Source organism: Chroicocephalus ridibundus, chromosome 7 (genome assembly GCF_963924245.1).
Source record: "Chroicocephalus ridibundus chromosome 7, bChrRid1.1, whole genome shotgun sequence".
Taxonomy (NCBI): domain Eukaryota; kingdom Metazoa; phylum Chordata; class Aves; order Charadriiformes; family Laridae; genus Chroicocephalus; species Chroicocephalus ridibundus.
Genome location: NC_086290.1, coordinates 46,612,052 through 46,632,239, shown reverse-complemented (window position 1 = coordinate 46,632,239; position 20,188 = coordinate 46,612,052). Strand labels below are relative to the sequence as shown.

General features: G+C 42.5%; 1 protein-coding gene across 2 annotated transcripts in view; it reads right to left on the bottom strand.

Moving 5' to 3' along the window:
- Window positions 1–20,188, bottom strand: part of BAZ1B (bromodomain adjacent to zinc finger domain 1B) — a 50,980-nt gene that overhangs the window by 21,790 nt on the left and 9,002 nt on the right. For both annotated transcript variants that reach the window (XM_063341954.1, XM_063341955.1), the window contains exons 4-10: window positions 19,142–19,340; window positions 14,918–15,039; window positions 13,853–14,050; window positions 9,894–11,589; window positions 5,527–5,665; window positions 4,917–5,047; window positions 3,231–3,342 (exon numbers count right to left, since the gene is read on the bottom strand). In XM_063341954.1, the coding sequence (XP_063198024.1) occupies window positions 3,231–3,342; window positions 4,917–5,047; window positions 5,527–5,665; window positions 9,894–11,589; window positions 13,853–14,050; window positions 14,918–15,039; window positions 19,142–19,340 (2,597 nt within the window). The remainder of the gene's footprint in view (window positions 1–3,230; window positions 3,343–4,916; window positions 5,048–5,526; window positions 5,666–9,893; window positions 11,590–13,852; window positions 14,051–14,917; window positions 15,040–19,141; window positions 19,341–20,188) is intronic.

The window sequence follows — 20,188 nt, the reverse complement described above, 5'->3', positions numbered from 1 at the left end:
ATAGGTTCTTAGCCAAGAGGCTCTTTGCAGTTCTAGAGCTTTAGCTGAGGAAGCTTACCGCTTCTGTGCGGAAATGGCTTTAGGTGGTCCTGTCAGTTAGGAGAGTCATGCAGACAGCACAGAGGAATGCTAAGTTAGAAATGGTTATGTTTTCTTTGAAGAGCTGCTGCTGTGCTCGCTTGAGAGGCATGAAGGCCTACACCTGGCTCACCTCTTCCATTTGCATTGCTTTACCTCGACATCCTGACGCCGCCAGCCTGCTTGGCGGAACAACACACACAGGCACGATGCTCTCAGTAAAAAGTCAGCAAGTGCTGCGACTGTTAGCAGTCCTTCCTAGCAGGTACCAAAAAGGACAGAAATCAAAGACACTGTGGCATAAGAGCCAGGCCAAAAAACCCCCCCACCCAGCTCAGTATCTTATTTCTGAGCGGCAAGAGGGCAGAGCAGGCACGCAGTGACCTTTCTTCGACCTGCCCATAAAGACCTGGGGTTTAGCATCTGCTGGTTGGAGGTCTTCCTTGTGTGCCATGACAAGAATCTTTGTGCTTAATACCCCTCAATGAACTCCTCTCCCCGCGGTTTGTCCAACCGGTGCTTGGAACAGGCACAGATGTGAAGATCCACAGCAGGTGGCAGCAGTGAGTTGCAAACACCAGCTGCACGATCTCAAGTACTACTTTCCTATTTCAAAACTGCCATTTGCTAGTTTAACTTCCTGAGCCCTTTTTTCCGTATCAAAAGAAAATCCTCTTTCTTCAGGAGACTTCCCTATTCTCCTCTAGCATTCCTCTTCATCTCCCTGCTGAACATACAAATTAGAGTATTTCTGTAATTTGTTTAGTATTTCTTAGCCAATTATTCACTCATGAGAAGTGCTTCCCTCTTATCCTGAGGCAGGCCCTGTAAGAACAAATCTTGTGAAGCAAGATTCTTCCCCAAGGAAAAAAAAAAAAAAAAAAAAATTGTTTTGCCCTTAGTCTGTACTTCAGTTTATCAGTTTATCATCCTTTTTATTTCCTTCACTTAGGCTCAACCACGGTTTTTAAGTAGGCCCTCTTTCTTTTAATGGCTTCCTTATCCTGATGTGAACCATACTGAGAATGTTTTGATATTGCTGCTGCTGTTTTGTTTCCAAGTTTCCTCAAACCCTTTTTCCAAAGGTAAGAGGCAGCACTTGCTTCGACCATCTAGTACGGAGACTTTAAGACAATCTCTTTGAAAGCGTTTTAGGCTTTTGGCTGACAATTTAGGCTTTTCCTTTTTTTTTTTTTCCAAAAAGCTTTGTAAATCTTTTTGTTCCCCTCTCCTTTAAAAAAGAATATCGCGTATTATGGCCACCTCATATGAAGCAGCTCTTAGTAACAGAACACAGTTCAGTTCTGAGTGTACAGGGCCTGGTTCAAGGAGCTGCTTCTCCTGGGCTGTACGACTAGCTCCTCCAGAAAGCACTCCTACCCTTGTAACCACTCTGATCTCTCTCAGCACGTCCTTGAGAGTTGCCAACCTGACTGAGCAAATCAACACTGTAATATCAAATACTACGCCTTTTCCAGTTTGGCCTGGAATTACAAGCTGCAGGGATTTTGTGTTACTTGACTTACCCAATTTGGCTCTACATTGTCTTCAGCTTATAGCAATAAGCACTATTAATTTAAGCTACTGTTTTCCTTATATAATTTGCCCTTCTACTGGAACACATCTTGCCATCTCTGCTAAATGAAGATCAAGTATTACAAGAGGCAGCTAGAAAGAGCAGAGAGGACTTCCCTGTGGATGATACTGTCCTCTGTGACCTCCTGTTCAGCACATGTCCCAGGAAAGCCCAATTGCTTCAATTCTGGCCACGTGACAAGATGTGCAAAGGACCAGACTGAGAAAGGGGTGGAGATTTGTCACGGCAATATTGGACAGAGGAAGCTCTGCTATCTCCTATGACCTGCTAGCAATGAAAGAGAAGGGGCAGAGCAACGAAGAGCCAGCCCTCAATGCTGATGCTTTAGATGAATCAAAACATCCACAGTTTTCAGTCTCTCCGACGGTTCCTGGTGGGGGAGCAGGAACACCTTTAGTAAAGTACTTCTGACTTGAGGCAGTAGAACTATGCTATGGAGCTAAGCTCACAACTGGTGATGCCAAAGACCAAGTAACCTCACTTTGTGTGTCAGCAATGGAAAACTCTGGGGAAAAGCCACTGCTAATAGGGGAGCTGCAGGAGCAAGGACTTTGTGACAGTTACTTCTCAGGGTTATCCAAAAAAAAAAAAAAAAAAAAAAAAAAATAACGCAGAGTCCTTCACAGGGAGTTTAGTAGGTAAAGCTGTAGTCAGAATTTTCTGGCACGAGGACACAGCTAATCATTCCTTACCACACAATGCAACAGTCGACACAGATTTTCTTTGAAGACAAAAGACACTGGTAGGGCAAATTACTGGAGCAAGTCACAATCAAACATGCTCAAAAGGTAGAGAACTGAATCACTTAGACACATTGGTGGCTACTGCTTGGCATTGGGAAGTGCTGAAGGGATAACAGGCTGTCAATACGGAAGAATAATTTTGCTAAGCTACAATTAACAATAGCAACAAAAATCAGTTCCATGATATGGTGGTACAGGATAACAAAAGGACACCAGCACAGCCTGCTGTGAAGCCTAGGAAGACGACACTGAGGAACAGCTTGGGGATGGCTCTGCATGTCTCGCATAGTACAAGAACCTGCAGGATGTAGGCCTGTCTCCAAATCTTTCAATGAAGACTTTCATTTCATGTGCTCGAGGACCCCAGGTGTCACAATTCAGGTCTTCTGAGATGAACCATGAAAAAAACCTAGGCATGCTTAGCTAGGTCACTGCTCCCCTCCTGCTATTTTTTTTTTTTTTAAGTACCAATACTGAAAAAAACGCACAGCAACTCTTTTAAATCAACAATTTTTCTGAATATAAAATATTTAAAAAGCAATACATCAGAGTAGCATTTTACCAGCTTAATTTATACTGGCCTTAAGTCTGATTGATTAGGTTGATTACAATGGTTCCACTGGCTCTTGGACTGGTTGCCCTATCACTTCTAGTACTAATATCAGTAACAGAGGCCTGGAGAGCTACTACGCTAATCCAGCTGTTAAGTACTGAAAGAGTAATAGGTATATAGTGGGGTCTATCAAAAGAAATCCATCTAGTTTCCTTGACCTCTGCTTTGAGTACTTTGCAGCAATAAAAGCACGTGTTACCATAAGTTCTGTCCCTGCTTGGGCACAGTGGTCTCTGTGGGAAGGTCTACAGCGTGCACAAACCGGTGAAGCTTGCTCGCTCTGCCATCCATGGCTGCGCTCTTCCGCTTGTCTGTAAGAGAAAAGCACAAGCTCAAGTGTATTCTCATTCGTCTTCCTCCTCAGCAAGTGTTTTTATTTTGCAAAAAATAACTTATCTCCAGTTAAGTGTTTACATTCAGCATCCGGGTGAGCAATACATTTGTCAGGGAAAACTAACCCAGCTTGCTAAAGCTCACAGTTATACGAATTTACAGAAATACAAAAAAAAGATAACTGATTTTTAAAGAAATTACTGCATCATAAAGCACATACATGAAATTAAGAAAAGCAGTCCTACTATTTCAAATACATAAAACGAGTTTCACTTTTTAGCTATACTGACAGTATGAATGAATTATAAATAGGAAGTATTTGTATTTCTGAGCATCTTAGATGACAGTCTGATGTGAATTTAAACCTTTGCTTATTTAAGCCTTCACTTAAGTTTCAAAGAGAGCTGAAATCTTGCACACTGGCTGTGCAGATACACAGGCAGCAGTTGAGAAGTTAATACAGGTGGGAGCAAGCTGCTGTACAGGAACATGACTGGTCAGTATTTGAAAAGGTTCATGTAAGAAAATACAACCCATCGAGGGCCACCGAATGGTACCGCCTCCAGCTCAACAAGCCACCAAGACGCAGATGGCTGGAGAGTTACATGCCCGATGAAGTATCTCAATGTAGGTTTGCCCTGTTCCATTCTTCTACAGATGTCTACTCTGCCCATTGTCTAAGACAAAATACCAGCAGGTGAGGGCTCTCTGGTTCAACTCAGTACAGTCCCTCGCATGCAGTGTTGCTGTAGATGGACTCAGCATCAGCCTACGATGCTTCAAAAGAAGCAAGAAATGATCAGGACTGGAACTGCAGCTGGGGTGAGATTACAGCATGCTCCTCTGTACCAAGAACTACATAGAATTGTTAAGTTTCCCTCCCCACAGACTGATTTTTGTGCATGTCCAAGTTCTGCCTGCAGGCTCCATCACCCAGGCTCCAAGTCAGCCCTGCAAAATTACAGAGGAAGCACTAGGACTTCAGCTGGTCGTTGCACCTCACCTGCACGTTCAGTACAAGGTGAACAGCAGGCTGAGAGGACACGTCCAAAGGGGCTGTTTGCCAAAACGGCCTCAATCACCAAAGCCACAGATTTCTAGAAGACCATCCTGCTACTATTTCACAGGTTAACGAGGGAGTCTTGCCGCCAGCGGAACATTAGCATTGTGATGGATACCCTCACTCTCTGCAGCACACAACTGACCGCATGTACACAGAGTCTGGCACGCTGCAACTCATCAGGATCGGAGTAAACCAGAGGGATTAATCACAATTGACAACAACCTCACTGCTTTTAAAAGAGAGGTGATTGTATCCCATGGTCCTTATGTGGTACATTGCAGGCAGTCTCGAGACCTGCCGCAGTAGGAGGGAGATCATCATGACCATCAGACTCCCTTTGTGGAGGCTTCTAGAGTTTAAAGAAGGCTTAAATCAGAGTATCCCCATGAAAACATTCAGACTAGACAGTTCTCTCTCACATTCACAAAGCCATTCTAACAGGCAGACAGCAATGAAAGAAATACCCACAGAGAAGCAGGCTGATCATACCTCCTGGGCTGTAGTCCTTTTTAAAATCATCTCTTTTCTGATGGGGAAGGATGAACCTGTAGTCGATACTGTCATGTACCCAGCCTTTCTCAATGAATAAGCCAGGAACCTCATCCGAAAACAGCCAATACCTGTAGGAAACATACATGTTAATGGGTATCTGTCTCCTCTTCCGGCTATTTACAGACATCTGCCTTTATTTGCGTAGAGGGGAGAAGCATCTGTGTGCTTGTCTCCATAAAAACTGAATGCATGCATATCTTTTACATTAGCACAGTTGAGAAACATGAAAAGCTTTTATTAGAATCCATTCTAAGACCATTCCTGTGCAATAAACATGAAAAAATAAGATGGTAATTAGGTTCTTCAGTACTGATGCAAGCACTTGAAGTTTCCACTGGCTAGTGGTCCTGACCTCCACAGGAAGGCCATGCAAACCAGTGAATGCCGTTACACTCTATATGCACAAAAAACTCACTTTGCTCTCTTCCACAGTTCAATGCACAAGGAGGGAGTCCTCTCAACACTCTGTCACGTCTTGGAGGCTGCTATCTGATAAAGCTCCTCTCAGAGGGGACATCTGGCAGCTCAGGATCTTTTCCTTTCTTACCTGTTATGGTTACGATCGGTGCCAACTGGGGTCCTGCGCATCACCAGCTTTGCTTTGGCAATTCCATCCTGGAAAGTTTTCTCAGCTGCAGCTTTATGCTTCCGGATTCTTTCTTCCTCTGCTTCTTTCTCCATCCTCACTGTTGGAATTAGCACAGAGAAATATTAGCTATCTTTTATTGTAGCCAGACATCAATATTTTATTTTGTTTTACTACACTAAGGGGGTTAAAAAAAAAAAAAATTATTGCTGACTTTGGTTAATATTCTTTTAGCGCAGCCATCCACCCTTCATCTTAATTCCCATTCACCATTCAAGAACAAACTCAAGAATTATTAAAACGTCAAGGCATAAGGATGAACTGGGCTGAGGAAAGAAAAAAGCCTGCATAAAAATTGTCTGGAGAAATTAGTCCTCACTATTGTTCAAAGTGGCACCCCTTGCTGTGCAATCCCATGTAACAGGGTCAAAGACCTTTAACGACAGCACAAAGACTTCAGCTCTGCCCAGCTCCAGTGCTGGGAGCAGTCCAGCCCCGACACCACAGAGGTCAGCGTGGGCAACGGACACCTGCATTTCCACAACTGCAGCTACGGGGAATGCTCTCCCCACAACCTTACCTACTGGGAAAACAGATCTGGCACAACAGAGGCCTCTTCCAGGCACAACTGTCTCACAACAGCAACCGAGTCACATCTCCGAGCTCCTCACACTTTCCCCATATATGCTATGATGTGGAAGAGCATTAAAATGGAAGCCTCAGGTTTCCCACTCATGACAGAAGTATTGGAATTTCAGTAGCTCTCAACATCCCTGGCTATTAACAAAAAAAAAAAAAAAAAAGAGAGGAAAGAAAAATACGAAGTGGCCTAAATCGTGGCATTGCAGGCTCCTTGGCAGGTTTTACAGAACAAAACATGTCATTTCTTATCTCTAGGTAAGGAGCAAGAAGCAAGGCAGCTTCTGCCAAGAGACAAAACATTAAGACCAACAGGATTTATGCTTCTCACAATGGTTCAAGAGTCTCTCAACACCTTTGCCCATCTCTGAAGAGCAGGCGTACTTTCACCAAGAACTGCCTGAACAAAAAGGAACAAAATGTCAAACTGAGTCGCCCTGGCTCTTCAGAGCCTGATCTCAGCCTAACAAAAACGTCACCCCTTCAAGACTTGCACAAAAGGCTATGGGCAACATTTTTCTGCATCCTGAGAAAGCTTGAGGGGAAAAAAATAAACAGGATGAAGAAATGAAGACGTATCTTTGCATCACAAAGGAGTGTCTGAAGCAGGTGGAATGAGATCATATGGAAGAGGTGAGGTGGAGCGAGGCAGGTAGAAGAGAGCATACAGAGGTGGTACGCTGGCTGCTGGCTCAGGCAGAAACATAACTTCTTGCTAGGACTTTTCGCAAGGCTACTACCTACTCTGTCTGTATCACGATAGGTTTGATAACAGTTGATTAGTTAATACCTGGTAAGTCTCTGAAGTCCTGCCAATGTAATCAGTCCTGACTGATTAGAAGGAGACAGGCTGAAAAACATACTATTGCATTTGTTACACCAACTCGATATATCGACTTTTAGATAATAATATACCAGTGATATACAGTAACTGCAGCATGGCAAAATTGTCCTGTTAATCCCTCCCTGGCAGACACATGCACGTGCACAACCCGTATGTCTGCAAATAAACTCCTCCCTAAACCTTATGACCAATCCCTGCGTCAAAGGACTGAAGTCCGAGCAGCCGCTCTCACAGTGCTAAAGCCTTGTGTCACCTAAACCTGAGTCTCACAAACCACATCAGGAGACCCAGACTACAGCAACTACTGTTCTCACCTTCCACTGGAAGGAGACAGAGGCAATGCAATTCCCCCAGGATTTCTCTCCTTGACACCTTGACTTGCTGCTGTCACCTGAGGCTAGCACAAGCTGCACTTCCCTCCTCCTCAGTACCCTCCCCTCAAGAGCCAAGACTCCAACCCAAACAAGCCATTCTGCCAGCAAACTCTTCACTGCTTACAACATGGGATACCAGGGGCGCTCCTGAGACGGGTATTTTTTCTATCAGACTGTAAAGACCAGTTGCAGCAGGTACCATTAAGTGCTGGAACAAGGAAGAGGTAAGAAAGAACAGAAAACACTAAACTAAAGGGTTCCTCCCCGCATCTCATTTTTAATTGTGACGGTAAGCCAGTCTTAGTTGGTACTTTCCTGTTCAGCAGGCTTTGTTAGCCGTACAAGCTTCCAGCTCTTCATTCTCCTCCAACAGACTGTATGGGAGCTATTGCTTCGTGGAGTGGTAAGGCAAGAACAATTAGCAAGTACTGCTGTAACATGGAAATGGAACTGACTTGACTTTTGCTATCAAGAAAATACAGATATTAATCACGTTATCTCAACAGGAAGTTCTGTATTAACTTCTTTTGAAGGCAAGAAAGAACAACAACAAAAAGTTTACGCTTTCTTATAGTGGGGTCTTTTTTGAGCTGAGACTAACTAGATAGCACTGGCTGCAATCTTGATAGGTTTGACTTGAAAGAGGTTAGGGCTCCCAGTGTTAGAGATGTTACCAGAGTGGTGAAAAAGAAACCTCTGACTCTGAGATCTATATTTATAGATATCTAGAAGTGTAGCTGCTGACAAGACACCTATGGTGCATTGTGTGCACAAAAAATAGGTGTTTTGTCAGCAACTACTCTTTTACTTCCCCCAGAGATACTAACATTATTAAAAGCAAACGCAACCGAAGCGGTGTGAAAACCAGCGCGCTGAAAAAGCCCCCAGAGCACCTGTGTGATGGTAGGAGCACGCTGATGCAGTTCTCACTGCGGTTATGCAGAACTATTTTTCACACACTGAAACCACACCAGCCTCCGAGTCTGTTAGCTCTGAGCTGCTAATGCTGCAGCCCCAACTACAGCAACACCAACGTTAACCAAGAGCTTTGGTACTCTGAGGGTACCTTTACGCCGGGTAGCAACTGCTTAACAGGTAAGAGTAACCCTGGATGCCTGCAATGCTGGGGTTTGTTATGTGGAAAGGAAGCAGTATGAATTCAAACCTTAATGAAAGGTTTAATCCTTCCTTCCCAGTTAGAGAGACCTAGTTTTCCTTGCGGAGTTCAAAAGAATGAATTAAACTTCCTTAGCACAAAAGCCAAATGATTCTTATCCCCATCAATGGAATATTGCTTTTCTTCATATATAACCTAGTACAAACTATCAAGTGAGAACAACAAGCAGCATCCCAAGGAAGAGCGTCCAAACGGCATTAATTTTGCAGTAAAATCTTATCGTGAACTTGAACTTGCTGTGAAACAACTGGAACACGGCAAGAACTGGGGCCAAGAGGCCACTCAGCTACAGCACGTTAGATATTTGGTATTTTGTTTCTCTGGAGAAGCAGGACAGCACTCCGGATCTTCAGTAGTTTATTGATACTTCCGAGACTCATAGTTCTTAACAGAAGATCTGCAAGGTCTACTTACTTCCAATGTGAGGCATGGTTGTGCCCAGTTTACTTCCTCAGGAGCCTCAGGGTATTCCATGTTATTTACCTATCCGGGTCTCCTAGAACAGATGCTCCCATATTCCAGCTAAGGCACATAAGCCAGGCTCCCTGCTGGACACTCATCCCTCAACTATTTCAGAAGGGAAATAATAACCTAGATGAGCTATGCTGTCCACTTCCATCTGCCCAGTACCCACATTTACAACCAAAAAAAAAAAATCCCCGAGTGCAATTCCAGAGTATTTTGCTCTTCATATTCCATACTCCTTAGCAAAAAGCACTGCTCACACAGAAACACACCAAGTTTGGTATTGCAACTCACGATTTATAGAGGTTTGAGTGGACAGTTTATATTTCTACAACTCCATAACTAATTCTTTAAAGTGAGAAACTCAAATTTATTGCCTAAGTCCTTATCTGGGAGACGGCCTGCTAGCATCAACCCGACAATGTGCATGACAGCAAGGCCAGCAGCAGCTGCAGGAACTAGCTTTTAGGCAGGAATTATCTCCTCTGTACGTAAGTCAGAAGATGTTTGGATGCATCCAAATATTTTTTTTGTTTTCTGTCCCCAAAACACATTTGATGTTCTCCAACCTGTCCAGGCCTGACAGAATTAGAAGAGTATTGTACAAAAGATGCCTGCAGATAAAAAACCTGAAGCAGTTATTGCTTTTTCTTAACATTCCAGATTTTGAGCTGCCATAGGAACGACAGCAGCTGAATTATACTTCTCCAGGGAGTAAATCCCTTAAAATCAGGTAATGCTTTTGAAAATAGGCTGCCAATTTTGCCACTAACTTCTTCCCTCTACTCCACAACACCCAAACACTCTACTCTCCTGGTATTTTTCTTACCTCTCATTTGTATTTCTTGTTGCTCCCTCTCTTTTTTGGCTTGGATGGCAAGAAGCCTCCTGCTCTTCACAGCACTGATCATATCATCAGCTTCTATTTCTGCCCGGTGCTCCATTTTCATCATCTCGCTTTTTTTCTTTTCATTTCTTCCCATCATATTCTCATCTTTCCCGTTCTCCTTATTCTTGGCCACCATTTCTTTTCGCTTCTTTTTTTCTGCCCTCTTCTTGTCATTTTCTTCCTTCAGGACAGCTAGGCGCTCCTTCCACAGTTCAGCCGATGCCTGCTGCTTGGCCTCCACGTGGTCCTGCACCGAGTATGTCATTAGAATCCGGTGGCACAGCGCCCCAAGTATCCGCAATTTCTCTTCAGGAGTCAACTCAAAGAACTCCGATGTCTCCAGTTTCTCCAAAAACTCATCCTGTACTTCATTATCCTCAAAAGCTGCCGAATCCTTGCTTTCATCTACATTATCCGAGACCTCACTTTCCTCTTGCACATCTGACTTGCGTAGGCACAGGCGAACCAACTCAGAAGCAGAATGCAAAGTAAGTGGTATTTCAGAAAGCTTCATCCCCAGCTCAGCATAATCTTCAGCAATTTCATCCTGCAGCAGGGTCTGCAAGAGAATGACCAGTACTCGGTTCAAATAAAGGAAGCCTCCCTTTTCTGCGCAAAGCGCTTCCATCAGGGAAACTGCCGTAATGGGATATTGACCATCTGGCATCAATAACCCTGAGTAACAGCTCAGGAACTCCACAACCATGGCAACATCCCCAAAGAGCGTATTAGGAAGTCCTTCTGGAGTATCAACCAGTTTAAAAGTAGGCAAGCTCTTCCCTTTAAGGTCTTGGTCCTCGTATCTTTTTTGTTTTTCCAGTTTTTCCTTCATCTCCTTCTCCTTCCGCTCCTTTGCTCTCTCCTTCAATTTCTCTTTCAGCTTCTCCCGTTTCTTCTTCATGTACTCCTTTCGCTGCTCCTCTGTCATGGTGGCCCATTTCTTCCTGTGCTCTAGAAGCTCATAGCGTTTCTGTACTAACCCTCGCAAATCCTCAGGGAGACGGGCACGATCCTCATGTGAGAGTAACCTAGCTGTTTTGGAGATGATGCAGGAAAGAGCACTTTTTTTGTCTTCCCGGTCTTTGTTTTCTTTGTAATAAGCAATGAGGTGGAGTGCAGCAGGAGGCAGATGTTTCTGGGGTTTGCTGGAAGACCTAGGAGTGCCTCCAGAATTCCTGGGAGCCCTGGACACCTTAGTAGTACCTTTAGCCATGTCCAGTAGTGTCATTTGTTTCATTTTCATCTTAGGTGTCTTCAAGCCTTTCCTAGGAGACTTTGATTTCCCTGATGACTTTTGTCCGTTCAGAACCCTTTTGCCTCTTTGCTTCTTGTCCAAGGATTTGTTGCTGCCCTTCCCCAGTTGGCTCCTCTTTGGAATGTGAAAGTTAGAACCAAGTTTAGCAGGTGACATGATTTTCATCACCTCTTCCAGCTCCTCTTTAGGACATTTTGAATTCTTGGAGTTTTTCACCTTCAGTGGAGAGTCAATAATAGATTTCTCCAAATGCACGTGGCACCACAGAGTAGGGCTCAGCGGATGGCCCAGGGATGATCCATCAGCTTTGGATTTCTTAGAAGGCTTTCTGTCAGGTGATCCAGAGCTCTTCCTCTTTGTTGAGGGGTTGAGAGTCATATACTGAAAGATAACGAAGGAATGATTTTATATTAATATTTAAAGGTAAATAAAGGTTATCTGGATCCTTTTCTGCCTATTATTTTCCCCTATGTTTATTTTTAATGTATTTTTCCAGTGAACAAGGAGTACTCAATACCTTAAGGGTAACAGGCTTCTGCAATTCAACTTTCAATATTCTGCATCATAGTCACTATGTTGGTTATGAGGTCATCAGCTCATTACAGAAAGTTCACATTTAACTTTATGAAATGAAACACTACAAAGCATTTTAAATGTTTCCTACTGTATTACATAAACCCACTTTGTTTCTACTTACAAGGTTGTGGGGAGGGGGTTTGCCTGGAAAACGCTGACATTAATTTCAAAAACTATCCCCCTGCTCAAGAGATTTCTTAGTGAGTCATGTAGGATTCAGTCCTGGCCCCCCCCGCCCAGCTCACCACCCAGAGGAAAACTGGAGGAGCACAGAAGCGACGGGTGACAGGAGTTCAGAGACTGGTTTCTGAACTGCCTGAAAGCATCTGGAACGAAGGCCAGACAGGATTCAATTCTGAAGTAACATGACTGAATATCTGACTTTTTAAGCTGCTGAAATAACCTACCTGACAGCATACTTATAGCACAGAACAGTTTAACCCAGAGCCAGAGAGAGAGTGATTTCAGGACTATCTCAGCATCTCAAACCCAGTTTCAGAATGCACCCAGAATACTAATGTATTATAAGAAGTGAAAAATAAAATACAAGGATCAGGCTTATGGGTTATGGATAAAGTTACCAGAAAACAGGGGTTGAGATTCCTTAGCAATAAAAAAATTCCACAGTGGGAAGTACAGCAAAAGGTGCAAGCATCTAAGAAGCATTTATTTAACAACAGACATACACAAACATGACCAAGTTAAGAATGCCATAGGAATATTCTGGTTTTCTGGCTCACAGATGTTCACTCTTGAAGGCTTTAGTTTAAGAGCCCTCATTAGCCCATTAGAGAAATTTTTACTGAAGGTTGCACGATCACCAAATCCAGTGTCTGCATAACTTCATTCTACAAAAATTCTGTCTTGAAATCTCTGCTGGAGAGAATTACCTAAGCCAAAAGCATCTGGCATTGATATGAATGGTGACCATTACAAATTCACAAATCGAAGATTTACAACTCATACCGTATATCCAACTACCACTTATAAAAAGTTACTTTGTCAGAGTACTAATTCTGGATTAATAAGTTCTCCAGCCACTTCCCAAAATTTAAAAACTCAACATAAATTCAATCTCTATGCCAAGCTGGAGACATGCTACAGAAAGTGCCATCCCTAAATATAAAGCTAAGGACTTCAGTAGGTCAAACCAAAGAAGTTACAGTTGCGTATATTTTTTTATACCATCCATCAGTGCGCTGAATGAAAGAATTTGTACACCACCAGCAAATACTTTCATTTCTATTGAGGCAGTGACCCCAAACACTACAGCAAAGGTAAACACAGCTCAAATATGAAGAATTTCTTTTTCCCTTTAAGCAAATTTACAAGCATCCACAAGAGTCCACAGAAATTTGCTAGAAAAGGGTGTTCTCCTCCTGATGAGGAAAGAGGGATACAGCAAACACTTCTACTCTAGTTTTAGAGCAATGCTTGACAAAGACTGAGCCCATGGAAAAGTGAGTATACTAAATGAACAAAATAGTGCGCTCTACAGCCAAACATGGATTTTAAAAAAGCAGATTTTGTGATTTGGCATTTACACAGTTAGCAGTATATTTGGCTGGTCATTACAAAGGGCTGGGGAAAAAACCACCCCAGCTACTTACGAGTATTCGGTACAAAATTGGTGGTACCTGCCATCACTCAATCCAGCGCCATAGAAGAACCGAGCATCGAAGTCAAACACATCCAGCTCTTACACTCTAACCATGAAAAGGGCCAAATAACTGACATTACCAGGTAAGGACTACAGCTTTTCCATTTGTCTTACACCAGGAAATTATGTCTTTACTTGTAGACCATTAATGCAAACTATCGGAAAGATCAAGAAAAGGCAGTTACACCTCAAATTTTCAAAGTAGACCACTGTTGTAGATATTCAAGCTGTGCCACCTCACAAAGGGTCAATCTTCAGAGGAGTGGGCCTTCCTGCTCTGCAAGTCTCTAAAGTTGATGTAAGCTTGGGAGCACAAAAACCCAACTGGCACACTGAAGTTTCTGCCAAGACTGTTTAAAAGTAGGGAATGGGTGAGAAAGCAAAGGAGGGACTTTTAGGAATTCTTACCTTATGTGGGTCAAGCAAGAAGTCACTAAATTTACTGGGGAGAGAGTATTTCTTCACTAGCTCATCCTCCACTACCCACGGGGCGTTCTCACACGTGCCGGCCCGTAGTGCGTTGTGACGGATGAAGTACCTCAGGATCTCCTTGTTGGGAGGACGCTCTGTACGGACTAAGCTATCTGCTGGTACGTTGCTGATGATCTTGGAGATAACAAACAGACTGTTAACATTTAACTTCTAACCACATTATAAATACCTATCATATGGCTAAAAGGAGCAAGGACCATTGTACTGCTTCACGTCCACAAACTCATTGCTCTTTCAAAGCTCTCTTGCAAAGACTCAAAACAAAGCAAACAGAACTTGCAGAGCCACGATGCACAAGACCAGTAGGAGATTCAGTTAGCCAAAAAAGTAAAAAGCGTTAGTTTATGTTGCAGATTTCCTGCCAAAGCCCAGTGCTTTATCTCTGGCCTTCCTCCAGTGTGTGCTTGCTACTACCTTAAAAGCTTTTACATATTAATTTTTTTTTTTCATTTTTATTTTTTCATGGATACCAGAAGAGTAACTCTGTGAGTGGTACTCATTAAATTGAGGTTAGCACTGCCTCTCTTGTCAAATTAGCAAACAGATGACAAAAAGCACGCAGCAGTGCTGCAGTTACACAGAGCTTCCCGAAGAACAGCCACCTCCGACTCTCAGAGAAGCTCAATTACAACAAGAGCAGCAACGGCCGCTCATGATTTAACTAGTCATCCTCTGACCAAGTTTCATTAACTGCCTGACCAGAGATTAGCTGGTTAGCAGCAACCACTCTAAAGGTACTGTAGCACTGTGACTCTGTGTGTGGTACCAGGGAATTGTCAGGTGTCTCCACGCACAAAACCCAATTCTATATTGAAACAGCCAGGCTAGCCAGCCTCACCGACAACTACAGCCATCCCGCTTCCAATACCATGACTCTGGCAGAAGGTACTACATTGTGCTGTACAGACACACCAATAGTGATTGTTTAATTAAACATGCATGTTCATGTTATAATAGAAAGGATTCAAGCAGACAACTCACCTTATCTTCATTTTTCAGCTTGACATCATATTTGTGTGGCAGGAATTTAGGTGGAACCCACTTCCTTTCTTCCTTCTTCAAAGAAGTGGGAAGCTTCCGAGGAGACCTACGTGCTCGATCGTCTGATAAAGCAAGGTGAGACATTAAGTATCTTAGTATTAGAGTTAAAAAAAACAAACAAACGGTAAAGAATCCAGACCATCACTGGACCGGGCACCCCACCCCTTGCTACCTATACAGTGTTTGCTTAAACTAGAACATCAGGAAAAAGGCTCAAATTGGGTTTAGAAATATCCTGAAGATGCAAGCTGGGAACGCAGTCCCTAAACAGCTCTGAAGTAAGAGGCAACACCTATCTTCAAGGAGTACCAAGGACCACTTGTAATATTTAAACCCACCTCTCTACGGACGGTAAGCTGCAACTACCTATGCAAAGGGAGAAAATTCACGAAGGGGAGACAGGTTTCATAACCTAAGCAGTAACCTGCTTAGGGAGCTCCTGCTGAGAGCCCTAGCTGTCTCTGCCAGGCCACACTTGAAATAATTCTACTGCAGGAATTACTGACTCTAAATTAAAGTAACTTTTAAAATCATTTAACTTTGGTGGCCATTAAGCATTTTACAGTTGTGAGCTCTATGTGTGCCGGCTAGTTTAGCTGGAGATCTTAAGCACGCTTATACAACCAGTCTTTTTATTCCTGAGAGAGATGGAACTGAAAGAGCACAAAGGCATCGCATCATCTTGCCAGCTGGGGTTGAGTCTATTATTTCTATATTCAGGTTGCAAATGTTAATGATTTAAGACAAAATCCAAGTGAACCCCGAATGTTGTTATGTTTGTAGCTATGACTCAAAGAAAATGCTAAAGCAAGCATGATAGAGAAGAATAATTATCTACTAAGTATACGCAGAATATCAGTAGATGCTAGACTTAAGTCAGACTTTTAGAGAGGTATATATACACACGACTATATATATATATATTTACAACTATATATAATTGTCGCATTGTAAGTCCTATAGAATTTGAGCTTCAGCAGCATTATAGCTTACATGCTATGAAACCAAGTTCTGCCCACCCCCGCCTTCCAAAAATCAGTCACTCTGGTTTAGGAACAGATCACAGATGCTACGGGCTGACTGCACCGTATACACAAAGGGGCAGCTGCTTCCCACATTAGTGCTACATTTCACATAATGGAATGGAGAACCCTCTCCTCCAAACATCACTCACTATAGAAGTTTTTCTTTAAAAACAAAGAAACAAACAAAACCCAACTGAATTTCCTAACAGCGATAGTATGCGTGAAAGGAGACTAATCCTCTTATCACAAGTCAGGCTGAGACATAACTTTTGCCTTCTTCGGTTCAACATTTCTATTAAAAAAAATCTTGATAAGTTCAAATATTATGAACTACGCTTTTCTGCTCTACAGCACAAGCACAGTCACATACAAGACACTTCACGCTCTGTAAAAGGTCTGCTTTCAGAGATCAGCCTCAATGCCTTTGAAGTGCTGAATGTTACCTTTGCTGGATGCATGTGCCATGCATAGCAAATTTTTATTTACGAAATAAGTGTGTTGCTTAGTCCTGGCTCTAACCTTGAAGGAATCTTGTTACACTGCTGCCTCTGCAACAGGCCTGTAAGCAACCTCTGCTTTCTAGATTCTAGAAATGGGGATGACTTCGCTGAATTCCATCAAACAGCACCTGGATGCTCAGGGGTGGGGAAGAAGAAATCACCATACGTTCCTTCCTGAAGTTCTTTTACAAAAAGCATGTTTCACTTGTTGTTGCATTCTACCGTAATAAACTTATATTCACTACACTACTGGAACCTTATAAAGCACCCATATGCTGTTGTCTCCTAATATTCACCACTTATTTTGGATCTTCCAAAGCAGTATTAGTTCCAAGTACAGCTCAAGCTGCAGAACCTGCCTTCAGTAGTTCACCATCCATTTTCAGGAAAAACTAGCCTTTCCTCTCACCTCTGCAGATTTTCCAGAGTTCACTCCTTAAGCAACTAAAAATACAAAGCCACTTCAGACTGCACATATGATGCAATAAAACTGGTATAAAGCCCTATTTTTAGTTTCTGAAGCACAGTAGGCTCCTAACCAGAGAGACTGAAGCTCTCTTTCTCTGCCCCTTTTTTCCTCCAACAGAATCACCAGGTTTGACATGAGTATTAGTAAAAATGCTAAGGTTAACTCTGCCCCCTCGTGTGCGCACAGAAAGATACAGCTCGTCCGTCACACACTGTTACGTAGAACCTGTTACTGCTTCTAAATGCTCAATCTTGCACAGTGACCTCAACCCGTATTGCCAGTGGTCAAGTATGCAAATTATTAGAAAGAAAAAGTCAAAGTCAGTGTGGCCAGACATCTCCAGATGCTGCACACAGCCTCCTGCAGGTGCAGTTCAGGGCCCGGGCCCACTCAATGAAAGCAAGTCTTTACTACTTCTGTAATATGCTGTATAAACATAACAAATGCTACGGAGTTATTTTAATGGACTCTGGAATATAGATTCAGGAATGAGTTTACTCTGAAACTATGTTCTATTATAACACAGAATATTGCATTAGCAATAAAATATCCTTTTAATAAACGCGTATGTGCAAGGAGAAGAGTCAAAAGAATGAGCCCTTACTGCATTTACTGATTATGTTATGACTCTGCCAGCTTCTTTGATTTGAAAGTGCTGAGGTTCCGTTCCTCTTTTACAAAAAGGGTAGGACAGTCACAGTTTAGAGAGATGACTAAACACAGACCAGATAACCAGCCCAGTCAGAGACTGGAAAAGGCGCAGGAATCCCCATTCCTGCAGCATTCTTCCAACCACAGAGCGCCACACTGGCAGTGTCAGCAAGAGCACAGCTGACCACAGCTGGTTAAATACCGCACACCAATGAACAAAATATTATGGTAGACTTCACTAAACACCCAAGCCCAAAAATGCTGCTGTAAATTTGGCCAGTGAGCATTTCTAAAGTAAAAAGTACTTCCCATGCCTTTTATGAGGTAGTTTGAGAGAACTACCACTCAAAAACAAACAAAAAAGAGTGCATGCATTAGCCCCTCTCCTAACTACTGTTCTAAAGGATAAGGCCAGATCATTTCTGCAACACTTTTTTCCTTCCTGGTTATACTGTAATGAAATCAAAACAGCTCATAACTTTTTCCAGTACCAATCAGAAACAGTTGACAATTATTAAGCTTAGGACTAGAGCTTGATATATATAACTTGTTTTCCACTCCTGATGTTGCTATTAGTTTGCCAAGCTGTTTTCCAAGTTTCCTATTCTCCACATTAGAGGAGGCTATATACACCCTCCCCAGATGCTGGAGTGGCTGTTTACAAATGTAAACAGTTTATTGCATTTATGTGCCTGTAAAGTTAAGCTATCCGGATTGGATCTACGCTGTGGGGTTGGGTTTTTTTTTTTCCCCTTTGTTTTAAAATACTTATTGAAATATCTTTTAAAGAATCTTATCGTTCCATTTTTAAGAAGTTACACAGGACATAAAACTATTTTTTTACCCCCTCTTTCGACAGTATCTTCTAAGAGTCAAGAAAAGCCTTGGACATCCACTGTTTAGTTCTGCAGCACAGCAGAACAGATATGAAAGAGGGGAACAATGTTTCCAAGCAGGTTTTATTTTGAACTGTTAGAAAAAAAATTAGTATGCATTTTTCTGCATGAATTTTGTCTCAGCATTTGAGAAGTGAAAAGGGGATAAACTAAAATAAAAGAAAAAAAAAAACCACTCTTGTTTTTTATGTCAACTGGCGACATGAGAGAGAATTAGAGCTTGTCTCTGACTACAGAACAGGCTTTAGAACTAGCAATTTTTGTTCTGAGGATGAACATCACATCAGAACTTTATGATTCTGCATGAATCATTGCTGTTTGTCCCCTCTCCCCCCCCCTTTTTTTTTAAATATACTTGTTTTGTTTTCGAAGCTTATACATTTCATGCATAGCTTTTGGTATTACACCTTAGAATGACAGCACATTTTCGGCTTTAAAACAGTTGAAAGCCAACAGTACTGATGCCACCAAAGCTGCACACTAACAATGACAATGTCAGGATTTCCATCCCATAACACTGTTTAACCGTCACACACAACATTCACAGCCCAGGCCCAAGATGCACGTAAATTCAAATATTCACTTGCAGGTGCTACCTGCAGGCATGCTGTCTTACTACTTACTCATACTTTCCCTTCTGTTGTCGTCCTCCTTCAGGACAGCTTCCTTCTGGTTTTCCTGGGCTGCCTGGCTGGAGTTCTCCTTGTCACTGGATGGGGAATCACAGGCTCCATCAGATTTCTTTTCCGAGGCCTCTTCATCAGCTTTCTCCAGGGGATGTATTTTCACAACTTTCACGGGCAACATTTTCTGCTTACCAACCTGCATGGAAATATTGATGAAAACCAAACCTGAGCAAGACATGTGAACTAGTGAGCTTTAACACTACAAGGAAGGAAAAAAAGCAGCTAAGACAACCTACAAACCCCAATTTGGCAAAACACTCAACTGACATCCTCCTTGAGAGAAGCTCATGATCCCTCTCATGAAACAATTACAGGGTAACTTTCTACTACTGCTACCGGGAAGTTCTGTACAAATTGCTAAGAACGAGAGAACTGCTGATCCCCAAGTTTGTCCAGTGTCTAATAATGCTGCTTTCTCAGCCAAAGGAAAGAGTGTGTGTGCAAGGTGCAAGCATGCTCTCTCAGGAGCCCCAGTTGAGAGAATATGGCATAAACAGACCGCGAACAGAGAACGTTTTAGAACTTTCCCTTATTTTTAACAATTTTGAGTTCCCCCCGTCATTCCCAGTTTTGGAGGCAATTTTCTCATCATCAGAGCATTGTTAGAGATTTGCAAGCAGTAGACTTCAAGCTACATTGGCTTCTGGGAACATGCTGGGTGAAAGGATTACAGCAGATTATAATTTATACGTTCTTTTAATTAAAATATGTATTTTTATATATATTTAAATATATACACAGACCATCACATATTTAAGCAGTATAACAAACGTATCTCTATTTCCCCACGCACACAGTCATTTTTCTCTTGCCATCAGCGTGGGTCATCCACGTGCTTTTGCTCATGGAACCAGTTTGCATTCAAAAGCCGGTGCTGTCACTGGGATTCTACAGAAAAGAAATTCTCACCATCTATGTGATAATGTCAGTGGCTAACATATTCTTCCCATCTACTGCCTTTAGTTATCCAAAATTAGCTCTGTG